Source organism: Zonotrichia leucophrys, unplaced genomic scaffold, assembly GCF_028769735.1.
Source record: "Zonotrichia leucophrys gambelii isolate GWCS_2022_RI unplaced genomic scaffold, RI_Zleu_2.0 Scaffold_158_108649, whole genome shotgun sequence".
Taxonomy (NCBI): Eukaryota; Metazoa; Chordata; class Aves; order Passeriformes; family Passerellidae; genus Zonotrichia; species Zonotrichia leucophrys.
In genome coordinates this window covers 54,548-72,615 of record NW_026992363.1, presented here as the reverse complement: position 1 = coordinate 72,615, position 18,068 = coordinate 54,548, and the positions used below count along the sequence as shown (strand labels likewise).

The 18,068-nt window shown below is 57.4% G+C and overlaps 1 protein-coding gene across 1 annotated transcript; it reads right to left on the bottom strand.

Annotated features, from left to right (window-relative positions):
* Positions 1–8: 8 nt before the first annotated feature.
* On the bottom strand, positions 9–16,130 carry CADM4 (cell adhesion molecule 4). The gene is made up of 8 exons (XM_064738035.1): positions 16,027–16,130; positions 10,694–10,849; positions 8,660–8,873; positions 5,932–6,254; positions 3,602–3,691; positions 3,039–3,212; positions 2,119–2,247; positions 9–687 (listed from the first exon to the last, which is right to left on the bottom strand). The coding sequence occupies exons 1-8, from the start codon at positions 16,094–16,096 to the stop codon at positions 581–583; spliced, it is 1,263 nt and encodes a 420-aa protein (XP_064594105.1). The 5' UTR covers positions 16,097–16,130; the 3' UTR covers positions 9–580.
* Between the last annotated feature and the right edge of the window lie 1,938 nt (positions 16,131–18,068).

Genomic DNA, 18,068 nt, shown 5'->3' with positions numbered 1-18,068 from the left:
TAGACCCATACGAATCGGGGTTGTTTTTATTGCATTGTATCAAAGGTGGTTAAAAGGTTATTTACAGGCCACACCCACCGAGGGGGCGGGGCCTCCCTTGGCCACGCCCACCCTCATACATTATTCATTTCCCCGCCCCTCCCCACCCCAACCCCACCCCCCCCATAAATTGTGCGCGCGTGGGGGGAGGGGCCAAACCCGCGCCCCTCCCCCACCCCCCCAATGGCTTTGAGGCCCCTCCCCCGCTCACAGGGGGGCGTGGCTTGTGAAGGGGGCGGGGTTTATGGGGTGTGGGCGGGGTTTATCCCATTTTAACCCCTCCCCCTTTCCTCTCTGGGCGCCCCCAAATTTCCCACGGGCGGGGGGGGAGGGGCTGTGTGTGGATGCCCCTCCCCCACCCCACAAAGGGGGGCGTGGCTTGCAGGGGGGTGGGGCACGGTGTGGGCGGGGCTTATCCCATTTTAACCCCTCCCCTTTCCAACATCCCCCCCCCCATTTTGCATCATCCCCTCCCCCCTCCCGCGGTTGGGGGCGGGGCCGGTGTGGGTGGGGCCCGCCCCCTCCGCAGGCCACGCCCCCCTCAGATGAAGAATTCCTCCTTGCGCTTCCCCCCCTCCCCCCCCAGGAACGCCTCGCGCGCCTCCCCCTGGTCCTCCAGGGCGCTGGCCTCGTGCGTCAGGTACGAGCCTGGAATTGGGGAGAAAAACCGGGAATTTGGTAAATTCGGGGGAAAAAACGGGAAATTTCGGTGAAATTTGGGCGAAATTTGGGCGAAAATTGGGCGAAAAACGGAAAATGGCGGAAAAATATGGGAAAATATGGGGGAACTTTGCTGGACTCGTGTGTCAGGTACGAGCCAGGAATGGGGCAAAAACCGGGAAAACGGAAATTTGGGAAAAAAAACGGGAAATTTTTTCGGTGAAATTTGGGCGAAAATTTGGGCGAAAAACGGGGAAAAAATGGGGAAAAAATGGGGAAAATAGGGGAATATTGTGCTGACCTGGAATTGGGGTGAGAAACGGCGAATTTGGTAAATTCGGGAAATTCGGGTGAAAAAACGGAAATTTGGGCGAAAATTGGGCGAAAAACGGGGAAAAAATGGGGAAAATAGAGAGGGGAATTTGTGCTGGACTCGTGGTCAGGTATGAGCCGGAAATTGGGGGAAAAACGGTGAAAATGGGAAATTTGGGAAAAAAACGGGAAATTTGGGCGAAATTTGGGTGAACATTTGGAAATTTGGGCGAAAAAGGAAAGGGAAAAATATGGGAAATTTATGGGGGAATTACTGTGCTGGCCCTGGAATTGGGGTGAAAAAATGGAATTTGGTAAATTCTGGGTGAAAAAACGGAAATTTGGGTGAAATTTGGGAATTGGCAAAATTTGGGCGACAAACGGGGAAAAAATGGGAAAAATATGGGAAAATACGGGGAATATTGTGCTGACTGAGGAATGTGGGGAGAAACCGGCGAATTTGGTAAATTCGGGAAATTTAGGGTGAAAATTACAGTGAAATTTGGGTGAAATTTGGGCGAAATTTGGGCGAAAAACGGGGAAAAAATGGGGAAAATATGAGGAAAATATGGGGGAATTTGTGCTGGACTCGTGCGTCAGGTACGAGCCTGGAAATGGGGTGAGAAATGGGGAATTTGGTAAATTAGGGACATTTGGGGGAAAAAACGGGAGATTTGGGCAAAATTTGGGTGAAATTTGGGCAAAATTTGGGCGAAAAACGGGGAAAAAACGGGGAAAAAATGTGGAAAATACGGGGGAATATTGTGCTGGCCTGGAATTGGGGTGAGAAATGGAGGATTTGGGAAATTGGCAAAAAAAAGGGGAAGTTTAGGGGATAAATGATGGAAAATGGGATTTGGGGACAAACCCAGGACCCGCCCACAATGTCCCCACCCCCCTCTCTGGCCACGCCCCCACAGCCCCACCCATTAAATGACCACGCCCCTTGTCCCTCACACACCCCCCTTATGAAGCCCCGCCCACTCCTGGAGCCCAGTCCCACCCCCAAACACCAAACCACGCCCCATCCTATGAAACCACGCCCCACCCTATTAAACCACGCCCCATTTTGGGAGGCCCCGCCCCCCCTGGGGAAGCCCCGCCCACCTTTCTGCCGCACCGAGCACCAGACGAGCGCCCCCAGCAGGAGCAGCAGCAGGAACACGAGCAGCGCCAAGGCCCCGCCCACCACGGCGAAAGGCCCCGCCCCCTGCGCCGCCACCACCGCACCTGGGTCTGGGGGGAGGGGGGGGAGGGGCTGTCAGTGCCCCAGGTGTGCCCAGGTAAAACCCAGGTGTGCCCAGGTGAGATCCAGGTGTGCCCAGGTGTGCTCAGGTAAAACCCAGGTGTGCCCAGGTGAGATCCAGGTGTGCCCAGGTGTGCTCAGGTATGACCCAAATGTGTCCAGGTATGACCCAGGTGTGCCCAGGTGCCCCAGGTGTGTCCAGTGTGCCCAAAGTAGCCCCCAGGTGTCCAGATGTGCCCAGGTGTGTCCAGGTGAGCCCCAGGTGTGCCCAAGTGTGCCAAGGTGTGCCCAGGTACAACCCGGGTTAATCTCAGGTGTGCCCAGGTGTATCCGACCCACCCCCAGGTGTGCCCAGGTGTGCCCAGGTGCAGTGCCCAGGTGAGTACTCCCAGGTGCCCCAGGTGTGCCCAGGTATGACCCAAATGTGTCCAGGTGTGCCCCAGGTGTGCCCAAGTGTCCCAGGTAGAACCAGGTGCCCAGGTATGACCCAGGTGTACCCCAAATGTCCAGGTTGCCCCCAGGTGTGCCCACATTTGCCCCTACCAAACCCCAGTGTGCCCAATTATCCAACCCATTGCAGGTGGCCCAGGTGTCCCCAGGTTGCCCCAGGTGTCCCAGGTGTCAACCCATCCAGGTGTGCCCAGGTGTGCCCAAACCCCCATTTCCCCTCCAAAACCCCAAATCCCCCCCATTTCCCCCATTTTTCCCTCCATTCATTCCCCCCCCCCCAGGTGTGCCCCGCCCCCCCAGGCATGCCCCGCCCCCCATCCCGGGCACTCACCGTACACCACCAGCACGTAGGTGTCGTGGGCGCGGCCGTGGGCGTTGCCCACCTGGCAGGTGTAGGTGCCGTTGTCCTGCGGCGCCAGCGCCGGCAGCGTCAGCCGCTCGCCCTCGGCGCGGGCGCGGGGCGGCAGCGACTCGTTCATGCGGCTCCACCACACCTCCGTGGGGCACAGGTGGGCACAGGTGGGCACAGGTGGGCACAGGTGGGCACAGGTAACCCAAAACCACAAAAAATCCCCATTTTTTATCACAATTTTTTGCCGTTTTTCCCCATTTTTCCACCCCCAGGTGTGCCCAGGTGTGCCCAGTGTGCCCAGGTGTGCCCAGGATCGCCCAGTGTGTCATCCCAGGTGTGCACAGGTACCCCCAGGTGTGCCCAGGTGTGTTTCTATCCCTCCCAGTGTGGCCACAGGTAACTCCAGAACCCCCAAAAATCCCCATTTTTCAACCGAATTTTCACCCCGTTTTTTCCCTTTACCCCCTCCCAGGTGCCCCCAGGTGTGCCCCCAGGTGTGCGCCCAGGTGTGCCCAGGTGTGTGCCCGCCCCCCAGCCTTACCGGGGGTTGCCGTTGATGGCACAGGTGAGCACCAAGGTGTCGCCTTCGCGCAGGACGCTCTGCGAGGGGTGGATCCGCACCGAGGGGGGGTCTGTGGGCACAGGGGGGGCACGGTTGGCACCTGAGATGCACCTGGGATACACCTGGGTACACCTGAGATGCACCTGGGCACACCTGGGTACACCTGGGTACACCTGGTGGCACCTGGGTACACCTGGGCACACCTGGGATGCACCTGGGCACACCTGGGGTACACCTGGGTACACCTGGGCACACCTGGGTACACCTGAGATGCACCTGGGCACACCTGAGATTGCACTTGGGTACACCTGGCATACACCTGGTGGCACCTGGGCACACCTGGTGGTACCCGGCATTCACCTGGCATGCACCTGGTGGCACCTGGGCACACCTGGCATACACCTGGTGGCACCTGGTGGCACGTGGGCACACTGGGTACACTGGGCACACGTGGGTGGTAACCCGCATCACCTGGGCACACCTGGGCACACCTGGTGCCACCTGTCCCCATGTTCCCCTGTGTTCCATTTCCCTCCCAGTCCCTCCCAGTTTATCCCAGGTTCCATCCCCATCTCCCAATGCACTCGCAGTACCCCCTGAAGTGGCGGCTTTGGTGAACTGCACGCCCTCCCAGTTTGTCCCATCCTCCCCAGTATAACCAGTGACCCCAAAATCCCCTCCCAGTACAAACCAGTGACCCCAAACCCCCATTAACCCTTTCCCAGTTCCATCCCAGTCCCTCCCAGTATAACCCAGTCCATTCCCAGTCCCTCCCAGTCCAAACCAGTAACCCCAAATCCCCCTTTAACCCTTTCCCAGTCCATTCCAGTTTATCTCAGTCCCCTTCAATGCACTCACAGCTCCCCCTCGTGGGGCTCTGGGGCAGCGCATCCCAGTCCGTCCAGTACCAAAACCACCCAAACCCCATTATTATCCATTTCCAGTTTCCATTTCTCCCATATACCAGTGGCCCCAAATCCCCTCCCACCAACCCAGTGACCAATGCCCATTTACCACTTTCCGGTGTCCAGGGTGCCCAGTTCCCAGGTCCCTCCAGTATAACCCAGTCCAGTACCGTCCAAACCAGTAACAAATCCCCCTTTTTAACCCTTTCCCATCTTCCATTTATCCAGTCTTCTTCCGCACCCAGGTCCCCCATGGTGGCGGTTTGGGTGTTGCCGCCCCCTACCGTACCCAACCAGGTGACACCAAGCGTCCCTTGGAACGCTCTGCAGGGTCCCCCAGTCTGCCGGCACAGCACGAATACCTGAATCACCAATCCCTTACCCTGTTCACCTGTGCACCTGGTTTAATCTCTGGTACACCTCGAGTACTACCTGCAGATGCACCTGGAAATCCCCTGGTGGCTGGCCACTGGGTACGAGGTGCAGGCCCTGCCATACATGGTCCCGCCACACCGTACAAACCTGGTGACCCCATAACTCATGCCCATCCAGACACTGGGACCCTGCACATTCACTTGTACACCTTCACGGCACACCTCTGCCCCTTTCCCATGTCCCATGTTCCAGTGTCCATTTCCCTCCCAGTACAAACCAGTGACAACCCAGTTCCCTTTGCCAGTCCCTCAATGCACTCGCAGCTCCCCCTGGTGGCGGCTTTGGGAATGCAGCGCCCTCCCATTTACCACCCCAGTTTATACCAGTGCCCCCAAATCCCCCCAGTAAAACCGTTAACCCCAACCTCCCTCCCAGTCCCTTTCCCAGTATAACCAGTGACACCCAATCCCTCCCAGTCCAAACCAGTGACCCAAACCCCCTTAACCCTTTCCCATCCCTCCATGTCCACTCCCTGGTATTGGAACTGCAGTCCCTCCCAGTACAAACCAATAACCAAACATCCCCTTAACCCATCCCAGTCCAACCAGTGACCCACCCCTTAACACCACTTCCCAGTGCGCTTACTCAGTCCTCCCAGTGCAAACCAGTATAAACCCCTCCATTCCCAGTCCCTCCCAGTCTCCTTCAATGCACTCCAGCTCCCCTGGTGGCAGCTTTGGGAACTGCAGCGCCCTCCCAGTAAAACCAGTGACCCCAACCCTCCATTACCTTCCCAGTCATCCAGTGCCCTCCCAGATTAACCCAGCCCCTCCAGTACAAACCAGTACCTCAAATCGCCTTTAACCCTTCCCAGTCCCTTACTCAGTCCCTCAATGCACTCGCAGCTCCCCCTGGTGGCAGCTTTGGGAACTGCAGCGCCTCCCAGTAAAACCAGTAACCCCAAACCTTCCCCTCCCAGTCCAAACCAGTGACCCCAAACCCCCATTAACCCTTTCCCAGCCCCACTCACACTGCACGTCCAGCTGGTACTGTGTCTGCCTCCTCTGCCCGCGGCCCAGTGCCGGGTGCGTGGCCTCGCAGGTGACGATGGCGCCGTGGTCGCGCCGCTCCGGCCGCAGCTGCAGCACCGAGCGCTGCCAGAACACCTTGCCCTCCTGCCGGTGGCTGCTGCGGCCTGCGGGGGCAGGTGGGCACAGGTGTGCCCCCCAGGTATCCCCAGGTGTGCCCAGGTGTGCCCCAGATTGCCCAGGTACCCAGGTTACCCAGATATCCCCAGGTTCCCCCAGATAGCCAGGGTCCCCAGGTGTGCCCCAGGTGTGCCCAGGTGTGTTTCTATCCCTCCCAGGTGTGCCCAGGTGTGCCCCCAGGTATCCCCAGGTGTGCCCAGGTACCCACAGGTGTGCCCCCAGGTATCCCCAGGTGTACCCAGGTGAGGGCACAGGGACCGCCAGGTGTGCCCAGGTGTGTTTCTATCCCCCCCAGGTGATCCCAGGTGATGGCCAGGTACCCCAGTACCCCCAGGTATCCCAGGTGCCCAAGGTACCCCCAGGTGTGCCCAAGGTGGCCCCCAGGTATCCCAGGTGTGCCCAGGTGGTCCCAGTACCCCCAGATACTCCAGGTGTGCCCAGGTACCCGGCCAGGTACCCAGGTGTGGTCCAGGTACCCAAAGGTACCCACGGGTTATTCCTAGGTGGGCACAGGTGGGGACAGGTACCCCCAGGTGTGCCCAGGTATCTCCAGGTGTGGGCACAGGTACCCAAAGGTACCCACAGATATCCTCAGGTGTCCCCCCAGGTGTGCCCAGGTGTGTTTCCATCCCTCCCAGGTGTGCCCAGGTGTGCCCAGGAACCCCCAGGTGTCTCCCAAGGTGGGCACAGGTACTCCCAGGTGTGCCCAGGTGTGTTTCCATCCCTCCCAGGTGTGCCCAGGTGTGCCCAGGTGTGTTTCTATCCCTCCCAGGTGTGCCCAGGTAACCCCAAACCCCCCAAAATCCCCATTTTCCACCCGATTCTCACGTCCAGTTATTCTCTCCTCTGTCCCCGCCCAGTGCGGTGTGCCCAGGTGTGTGGCCGCCAGTGTGTGCCCTGCCCAGTGCAGCTCACCTGGCCAGCTCCCCGCCGGTCGCGCGGTCGCGGGGCAGGTGGCACATGTGCCAGCGGGCCGGGACACCAGGCCAGGTGGCCCCAGGTTCCATCCCCTCACCCAAATCCCCGCTGACCAATGGGGCTCGGGGACACGAGGTGGCCAGGTGAGATGGCACAGGTGGTTTCATCCCCAGGTGTGCATGTGCCTGAGATCCCAGGTGTGCCCAGGTACCACAGTGTGCCCCCAGAATCCCCATTTTCACAGGACCGAGTGTTCACAGGTTTGTTTTTATCGCCCCCCAGGTATCCCAGGTGTGTGCCCAGGTCGGTCCCAGGTTCCCAGGTGTGCCCAGTACCCCAGGTGCGTCCTAAAGGTGGGGGTACTCAGGTGTGCCCCAGGTAGTCCCCAAAACCCCAACCCAAAAGACCCCAGTTTACCCCATTTCCCGGTCCTTTTTTTGTTGGCCGGTACCCAAGGTAGTCCCAGTGTGTCCCCCAGGTGTGCCCCATACCCACACGGTGAGGTGTGCTATCTATCTGGTGTGGGTTCAGGTGGCCATCACTCCAGGTGCCCAGGTAACCCAAACCCCCCAAAATCCCCATTTTTCCCCGATTTTCACGGTTTTTTTCCCTTTTATTCCCACCCCCAGTGTGTGCCCAGGTGTGTGCCCCAGGTGTGTGCCCCGGGTGGTGCAGCCCGGTGCGTACCAGCCAGCGTGCAGGCGCGGCACACAGTGAGTCGTTAGGCGCTCGACCATGCGTGGGGCATGACACAGTCTGGCAAGGTGCCTCCCAGGTAACACAAAACCCCCCAAAATCCCCATTTTTCACCCGATTTTCACGGGGTTTTTTGCGCCCATCCCCTCCCAGGTGTGCCCAGGTGTGCCCAGGTGTGCGCCCAGGTGCTGCCAGGGGGTGGTGTCATTGCCATACAGCAGGCAGGTGCCCAGGTGGTGGTCCAGGAACAAAACCCCCCCAAAATCCCCATTTTTCACCCGATTTTCACGGGGTTTTTTTTGTTCTGTCCCTCCCAGGTGTGCCCAGGTGTGTGCCCAGGTGTGTGCCATACCCAGCACGGTGAGCGTGGCTATCTGGTGGTGGGTATCAGGTGCATGCCCAGGTAACACAAAACCCCCCAAAATCCCCATTTTTCACCCGATTTTCACCGGGTTTTTTTTGTTCTGTCCCTCCCAGGTGTGTGCCCAGGTGTGCCCAAGGTGTGCCCCAGTATTGGTGTGTGGGTCATACCGACGGCGTAGCAGCTGGGTGAGCATCCGGTAACACAACCCCCAAAATCCCCATTTTTCACCCGATTTTCACGGGGTTTTTTTTGTTCCTCCCCTCCCAGGTGTGCCCAGGTGTGTGCCCAGGTGTGCCCGTACCCAGCACGGTGAGGGTCACTATCTGGTGGTGGGTATCATGGTGCCCAGGTAACACAAAACCCCCCAAAATCCCCATTTTTCACCCGATTTTCACGGGGTTTTTTTTGTTTGTCCCTCCCAGGTGTGCCCAGGTGTGTGCCCAGGTGTGTGCCCAGGTGTGTGCCCAGGTGTGCCCGTACCCAGCACGGTGAGCGTGGCTATCTGGTGGTGGGTATCATTGGCATACAGCCCCAGGTGTGCCCAAAATCCCCATTTTTCACCCGATTTTCACCGGGTTTTTTTTGTTCTTCCCCTCCCAGGTGTGCCCAGGTGTGTGCCCAGGTGTGCCATACCCAGCACGGTGAGCGTGGCTATCTGGTGGTGGGTATCATCCGCGTACAGCTGGCAGAAGTAGCCGCCCTCGTCCTCCAGCCGTGCCCGCGCCAGGCGCAGCCGCAGCCGCCGCCGGCTGAACTCGGCCAGCTCGAAACGCTCGTCCTTCAGCGCTGGGGACATTTGGGGACAATGTGGGGTCACTCAGGGGTCACTGAGGGGTCACTGAGGGGTCACGGGGTCAGCCACGGGGTCACAGGGTCACCCATGGGGTCACGGTGTCACCCCCAGCTCGAAACGCTCGTCCTTCAGCGCTGGGGACATTTGGGGACAATGTGGGGTCACTCAGGGGTCACTGAGGGGTCACGGGGTCAGCCATGGGGTCACGGGGTCAGCCATGGGGTCACGGGGTCACCCACAAGGTCACAATGTCACCCATGGGGTCACGGTGTCACCCCCAGCTCGAAACGCTCGTCCTTCAGCGCTGGGGACATTTGGGGACAATGTGGGGTCACTCAGGGGTCACTCAGGGGTCACGGGGTCAGCCACGGGGTCACGGGGTCAGCCATGGGGTCCCACCATTTTTTCCCCAAATTTCCCATAAAATTCCCCATTTTTTTCACAATTTTCCCATTTTTTCCCCAATTTCCCCGCCATTTTTTCCCCAAATTTCCCATAAATTTCCCCATTTTTTTCCCAATTTTTCCCCAATTTTCCCATTTTTTCCCCAATTTCCCCCCATTTTCCCCCAAATTTCCCTTTTTTTCCCAATTTTTTCCCCAATTTTCCCCCTTTTTTTCCCAATTTTCCCCCCAATTTCCCCATTTTTTCCCCCCCAATTTTCCCATTTTTTTCTCAATTTTTCCCCCAATTTCCCTGCCATTTTTTTCCCAATTTTCCCATTTTTTCCCAATTTTTCCCCCAATTTTCCCATTTTTTTCCCAATTTTCCCCCCAATTTCCCCGCCATTTTTTTCCCAATTTTCCTATAAATTCCCCCATTTTTTTCCCCAAATTCCCCCATTTTTCCCAATTTTCCCTCATTTTTTCCCAATGTCCCCAATGTCCCCAGTGTCCCCAAATCTCATTTATCCCCAATTTTCACCCCAATTTTCCCCCATTTCTCCCCCATTTTTCCCCCAAATTTCCTATAAATTCCCCCATTTTTTCCCCAAATTCCCCCATTTTTCCCAATGTCCCCAATGTCCCCAGTGTCACCTCAGGTGCCATTGAAGAACAGCGTCTGCCATTCAATGTCCCCAATGTCCCCAAATCTCATTTTTTCCCCAATTTTCCACCATTTCCCCCCCATTTTTCCCCCAATTTCCCATAAATTTCCCCTCTTTTTTTCCCAATTTTTCCCCCAATTTTCCCAATTTTTTCCCCAATTTCCCTGCCATTTTTTCCCAATTTTCCCATTTTTTTCCCAATTTTTCCCCCCAATTTTCCCTTTTTTTTTCCCAATTTTCCCCATTTCTCCCCCATTTTTCCCCCAAATTTCCTATAAATTTCCCCATTTTTTTTCCCCAAATTCCCCCATTTTTTCCCAGTGTCCCCAATGTCCCCAATGTCCCCAATGTCCCCAGTGTCCCCAAATCTCATTTATCCCCAATTTTCCCCCATTTCTCCCCCATTTTTTCCCCAAATTTCCCATAAATTTCCCCCATTTTTTTCCCCAAATTCCCCCATTTTTTTCCCAATGTCCCCAGTGTTCCCAGTGTCCCCAAATCTCATTTATCCCCAATTTTCACCCCAATTTTCCCCCATTTCTCCCCCATTTTTTCCCCAAATTTCCCATAAATTTCCCCATTTTTTTCCCCAATTTTCCCCCATTTTTTCCCAATGTCCCCAATGTCCCCAATGTCCCCAATGTCCCCAATGTCCCCCAATGTCCCCAATGTCCCCAGTGTCCCCAATGTCCCCAATGTCCCCAATGTCCCCAATGTCCCCAATGTCCCCAGTGTCCCCAATGTCCCCAGTGTCCCCGGTGTCACCTCGGGTGCCGTTGAAGAACAGCGTCTGCCGGGCGGGGTTCTGGATGACCACGATGGAGCCGTCGTACCTGTGCAGGTGACAGGTGATCTCTGCAGTGCCACCCTCCAGCACGGTGACATTCTCAGCCTGGACCTCCTGGGAGTGACCTGGGGACATTGGGGACATTGGGGACATTGGGGACATTGGGGACATTGGGGACATTGGGGACATTGGGGACATTGGGGACATTGGGGACACACAGGTGATCTCTGCCGTGCCACCCTCCAGCACGGTGACATTCTCGGCCTGGACCTCCTGGGAGTGACCTGGGGACATTGGGGACATTGGGGACATTGGGGACATTGGGGACATTGGGGACATTGGGGACATTGGGGACACTGGGGACACACAGGGACATTGGGGACATTGGGGACATTGGGGACATTGGGGACACACAGGGACATTGGGGACATTGGGGACATTGGGGACATTGGGGACACTGGGGACACACAGGTGATCTCTGCAGTGCCACCCTCCAGCACGGTGACATTCTCGGCCTGCACCTCCTGGGAGTGACCTGGGGACATTGGGGACATTGGGGACACACAGGGACATTGGGGACACTGGGGACATTGGGGACATTGGGGACACACAGGGACATTGGGGACATTGGGGACATTGGGGACATTGGGGACACTGGGAAAAAATGGGGGAATTTGGGGAAAAAATGGGGAAATTTATAGGAAATTTGGGGAAAAAATGGGGGAGAAATGGGGGAAAATTGGGGTGAAAATTGGGGATAAATGAGATTTGGGGACATTGGGGACATTGGGGACATTGGGGACATTGGGACATTGGGAAAAAATGGGGGAATTTGGGGGAAAAAAGGGGGGAATTTATAGGAAATTTGGGGAAAAAATGGGGGAGAAATGGGGAAAAATTGGGGTGAAAATTGGGAATAAATGAGATTTGGGGACATTGGGGAGACCACAGGTGACACACAGGTGACATTGGGGACATTGGGGACACTGGGGACATTTGAGGACATTGGGGACACTGGGGACACCACAGGTGACACACAGGTGACATTGGGGACACCACAGGGTCACACAGGTGACATTGGGGACACTGGGGACACCAGGATGTCACCATGGGGGACATTGGGGACACCCACAGGTGACACCCAGGGACAGCACAGGGTCACCAAAGCGGACACAAAGTACACAAGGGACACCACAGGGGACACAGGTGACACCCAGGGGTCACCAAAGGGGACACAAAGTACACAAGGGACAGGTCACCAAAGGGGACAGGGGACAGAGGGGACACCCACAGGACACCATGGGGGACACAGGGACAGGTGACAATAGGGGACAGGTGACAATAGGGGACAGGTGACACAGGGACGGGTGACATGGGGACAGCATGGGGGACACAGGGACAGAGGACATGGGGACAGGGGACACAGGTGACACAGGTGACACAGGGGACACGGGGACAGCACAGGGGACACAGGACAGGCCACCAGAGGGGACAGGTTCACCATGGGAGGGGACAGAGTGGGACAAGGGGACACAGTGACAGCGGGCAGGGTGACACAGGGTGACACAGGGTGACACAGGGGGACACAGGGTGACACAGGGGGACACAGAGAGGACACAGGGTGACACAGGGGGACACAGGGTGACACAGGGTGACAAATGGTGACACAGGGGGACACAGGGGGACACAGGGTGACACAGGGGGACACAGAGTGACACAGGGGGACACAGGGGGACACAGAGTGACACAGGGTGACAGGGTGACACAGGGGGACACAGGGTGACACAGGGTGACACAGGGTGACACAGGGTGACACAGGGTGACACAGGGGGACACAGGGTGACACAGGGTGGCACAGGGGGACACAGGGGGACACAGAATGACACAGAGTGACAGGGGGACACAGGGGGACAACACGAGCACAGCGTCCCTGAGGGGCTGGGGACATCTGGGGACACTGGGGACAGTGACACCGACACGGGGGTTTGGGGACATTGGGGACAGCAGGAGGGTGGCACTGGGGACAGTGACAACACCGGGCTTTGGGGACATTGGGGACAGCAGGAGGGTGGCACAGTGACAGCAGCGGTGACACCACAGGGGTGGCCTTGGGGACAGGGACACCCCCAGTGTCCCCGAGTGTCCCCTGCGGTTGCCATGACAACGCCACAGGGGTGGTGACACCGAGGGGGGGGGTTTGGTGACATCGAGGGGGGAGTGACAATGACGGGGGTGACACCAAGGGGGGGTGGTGACACCGAGGTGACAATGGGGGGTGACAATGATGGGGGTGACACCGAGGGGGGTTCGGGGACAATGAGGTGACAATGAGGGGGTGACAATGATGGGGGTGACACCGAGGGGGGGGTGGTGACACCGAGGTGACAATGAGGGGGTTGACAATGGGGGGGTGACACCGAGGTGACAATGGGGGGGGGGAGGGGTGACCCCACGTTCTGCTGTGTCAGCACAATCCCCTCCCCCCCCTCAAGGTCACCCCCCCCCCGCGCCAAGGTCAGCGTGTCCCCAAGGGGGGGAGGGGACAATGGGGGGGGGTTGGGGACAATAAAGGGGGGTTGGGACAATAAGGGGGGGGTTGGGGACAATAAAGGGGGGGGTTGGGGACAATAAGGGGGGGGTTGGGGGACAATAAAGGGGGGGGTTGGGGACAATAAAGGGGGGTTGGGGACAATAAGGGGGGGTTGGGGACAATAAGGGGGGGTTGGGGGCAATAAGGGGGGGGGGGGGGTTGGGGACAATAAGGGGGGGGGGGTTTGGGGACAATGTCCCCTTTCAGTGTCACCCACGCTCGGGGACAGCCCCGGTGGCGCCTGGCACCCCACGGGGGGGGGAGGGGACAATGTGACAATAACGGGACACCCCCCCACCCCCAAGGGTGGCTTTGGGGACATTGGGGGAGGGGCGGGGAGACCCCAAAATGGGGGGAAATCCCTCAAAAAAAGGGGGGGGGAGGGGACAGAGGGGACACCGGGGGGGGGGGGAGGGGACAGAGGGGACACCGGGGGGGGGGAGGGGACAGAGGGGACACCGAGAGGGGGGGGCAGGGGACAGAGGGGACACCGAGGGGGGGAGGGGACAGAGGGGACACCGAGAGGGGGGGGCAGGGGACAGAGGGGACACCGAGGGGGGGGAGGGGACAGAGGGGACACGGGGGGGGGGGACGGGACAGAGGGGACACCGAGGGGGGGGAGGGGACAGAGGGGACACCGAGAGGGGGGGGCAGGGGACAGAGGGGACACCGAGGGGGGGGAGGGGACAGAGGGGACACCGAGGGGGGGAGGGGACAGAGGGGACACCGAGGGGGGGGGAGGGGACAGAGGGGACATCGCCTCCCGCAGCCGGGGTGGGGGAGGGGCTGCGGCACAGAGCGCGGCGGGGATTGGGGAGGGGGCCGGGGGGGATTTTTGGGATTTTTTTTTGGGAATTTTTGGGGGTTCAGATAATTTGGGGAGGGGTCCCAAAATCCCCCAAATTTTTGGGGATTTTTCCGGAATTTTTTGGGATTTTTTTTTAATTTTTTGGGGGTATTTTTGGATTTTTTTCTATTTTTTTGAGGGTTTTTTAAGGATTTTTTTTGGGTCTGGGGGTTTTTTGGGGTACAGGAAATTTGGGGAGGGGTCGGGATTTTTTTTTAATTTTTTGGGGATTTTTTTAATAATTTCTGGAATTTTTGGGGGTTTTTTTCTATTTTTCATTGATTTTTTTTGCGATTTTTTAGGGTTTTTTTTTAGGATCGGGGTTTTTTTTTGGGTCTGGGGGTTTTTTGGGGTCCGGGGAATTTGGGGAGGGGTCGCAGGGGCATCCGGATTTTTTTGGGATTTTATTGGAATTTTTTTGGAATTTTTCTGAATTTTTTTCGGGATTTTTTTGGGGAGATTTTAGGGTGTTTTTTAGGGTCGGGTTTTTTGGGTCTGGGGGTTTTTCAGGGGGGGATTTTGGGGTCCGGAGAATTTGGGGAGGGGTCTCACGGGTGCTCCCGATTTTTAGGGAATTTTTTAGGATTTTTTTCGGAATTTTTTGGGGGGATTTTTTTGCCGATATTTGAGGGGGTTTTTTGGGCCGGTTTTTTTGGGTCTGGGGGTTTCTCGTGGCTTGGGGAATTTGGGGAGGGGGCGCACTGAGCGTGTCCGGATTTTTAGGAATTTTTTCGGGATTTTTTCGGGAATTTTTTTCGGATTTTTTCGGGATTTTTTTCAGGATTTTTTCGGGGCCGAGTTTTTTGGGTCTGGGGGTTTCTCAGGGGGGATTTCGGGGTTCAGGGAATTTGGGGAGGGGTCTCATGGGTGATCCCGATTTTTAGAGATTTTTTCTGGATTTTTTGGGGGATTTTTTTGCCGATTTTTGGGGCCGGGTTTTTTGGGGTCTGGGGGTTTCTCAGCGGGGATTTCAGGGGTATTTGGGGAGGGGGCGCACTGAGCGTGTCCGGATTTTTAGGAATTTTTAGGAATTTTTTCCGGGATTTTTTTGGGGGGGGGGGGTGGGTTTTTTGCCGTTTTTTGGGGGCCGGGTTTTTTGGGTCTGGGGGTTTCTCAGCGGGGATTTCAGGGGTATTTGAGGAGGGGGCGCACTGAGCGTGTCCGGATTTTTCGGGATTTTTTCAGGATTTTTTAGGGGGGTTTTTTTGCCGATTTTTGGGGCCGGGTTTTTTGGGGTCTGGGGGGTTTCTCGGGGCTCAGGGAATTTGGGGAGGGGGCGCACTGAGCGTGTCCGGATTTTTAGGAATTTTTTCGGGATTTTTTCAGGATTTTTTTTGGGGGGGGGGGTGGGTTTTTTGCCGATTTTTGGGGGCGGGTGTTTTGGGTCTGGGGGTTTCTCAGGGGGGGATTTCAGGGGTATTTGGGGAGGGGGCGCACTGAGCGTGTCCGGATTTTTAGGAATTTTTTCGGGATTTTTTCAGGATTTTTTAGGGGGGTTTTTTTGCCGATTTTTGGGGCCGGGTTTTTTGGGGTCTGGGGGGGTTTCTCGGGGCTCAGGGAATTTGGGGAGGGGGCGCACTGACCGTGTCCGGATTTTTAGGAATTTTTAGGAATTTTTTCCGGGATTTTTTTTGGGGGGGGGTGGGATTTTTTTGCCGATTTTTGGGGCCGGGTTTTTTGGGGTCTGGGGGGGTTTCTCGGGGCTTGGGGAATTTGGGGAGGGGGCGCACTGACCGTGTTCCGATTTTTAGGAATTTTTTCGGGATTTTTTCAGGATTTTTTAGGGGGGTTTTTTTGCCGATTTTTGGGGCCGGGTTTTTTGGGGTCTGGGGGTTTCTTGGGGCTCGGGGAATTTGGGGAGGGGGCGCACTGACCGTGTCCGGCGGCCCAGAGCAGCAGCAGCCCCGGCAGCAGCGCGGGGGGGGCGCACGGGGGGCGCTGCATGGCGGCCGAGCCTCCGCCGCCGCCGCTTCCCCACCTGCCGGGCCCGAGCCGATAATCAGATGCTAATGAGATGCTAATGAGATGCGGGAGGCTGAGCCAATGGGGAGGAGGAGGGGGGAGGAGTTTGTTTTTTGGGGTTGGGGGGTGGGGAGGGGTTTAAGGGGGGTAAAAAGGAGAAATAAGGCCCGAAAAAAACGGAGAAAGAAAACGCAGAAATAGGAGGGAGGAATTCGGGGGGATTTGGGGGGGCTCCGGGGGGATTTTGGGGGGTCTTGGGGGAAATTCGGGGAGTTTGGGGGGATTTTGGGGGGATTTAAGGAGTCTGGGGGGGGGTTCAAGGGGAATTTGGGGGGATTTCGGACCCTCAGGAGGGAATTGGGGACCCCAAAGGGGGGGACTGGGGCGATTGGGGACCCTCAAGATTGGATTTAGGGACCCCAAATGGGATCAGACACCCCCAAAATTTAACCTGGGACGCCCCAAAAATCAAACTGGAAACCCCAAAATTATAACTGGGAAAACCCGAAAAATCAAACTGGGACCCCCCCCCCCCCCCAAAACCGAATGGAACATCCCAAAGCGAGATGAGAACCCCCCAAATTTGACCCGGGACCTCCCAAAATTGACCCGGGAACCCCCAAATTTGACCCGGGACCCCCCAAATTTGACCCGGGAACCCCCAAAATTGACCCGGGACCCCCCAAAATTGACCCGGGACCCCCCAAAACCTCCCTGTCCCCCCCCCCCCGGTGCTGGCGCGGTGACACCGCGGGGGGGGGGAGTTGGTAACAGCTTGACAGTTGCCATGGCAACCGGGGGGGGGAACAAAGGCGGCTCAGAGCGGGAACAGCGCGGCCATTCAGGGCCGGGGGGGGGCGTTGGGGGGGTCCCGAGGGGGTTTGGGGGGGTCCCCGGTAAATTTTGGGGGGGTCCCGAGGGGGTTTGGGGGGTCCCCGGTCAATTTTGGGGGGGTCCCGAGGGGGTTGGGGGGGTCCCAGGTCAATTTTGGGGGGGTCCCGAGGGGGTTTGGGGGGTCCCAGGTCAATTTTGGGGGGGTCCCGAGGGGGTTTGGGGGGTCCCCGGTCAATTTTGGGGGGGTCCCGGAGGGGATTTGGGGCCTCACAAGAGGAGCTCGGACAGAGGGAATGGCTGGAGGGACACGGGAATGGGGGAAAAGGGTGAGAAAATGCGGAAAAGTGGGGGTAAAATGGGAAAAAGGGGGATAAAAATGGGGGAAAATGGGGATAAAATGGCACAAAGGGGGATAAAAGGGGGTGAAATGGGGATAAGGGGAGGTACAGTAGGGGTAAAGTGGGGGGAAATAGGGGAAAAAAGAGGTTAAACAGGGCCAAATTGGGGCTAAACAGGGCTAAAATGGGTCTCAACAGGGCCAAATTAGGGATAAACAGGACTTAAATTGGGCCAAACAAGACTAATCGGGGTAAGCAGGGCCAAAATGGGAATAAACAGGGCCAAAATGGGGCTAAACCCAAAGGTTTGGGGGCCACGGCGATTGAGGCGTTGGGGCCAAGACACAAAACCAGCACCACTGCACCCCCAATTTCAGCATTTTTATCCCCAAATCCCGTGGTGGGGCATGAGTTGAGTCCTTCCCAAAGCTCTTTGGTGGAAAAATCGCAGAAGATGAAGATGAACGCGCCCTTTTCCCTGAGGGGATCCCGGCTGAGGGAACAGGGCGGCAGCAGCAGAACCGGCCCAGCCGCAGCCCCAGGCTTGGGTGGAAGGTGATGACACCTTTATGAGGATGGTGACACCTTTGGGAAGGGCGGTGACACCTTTGTGAGGGGTGGTTACACCTCTGGGAGGCTCAACCCGGAGTCACCCACCACCACAGGTGCGCCCCACATCCTGAGGGCAAACCCACCCGGGGCGTGCTCAAACCGCTGCCAGAAGACTCGGAGCACGTAGCGGCGATCCCCACCGATGTGTCAAAGCGGAAAAGCGGCTTTAG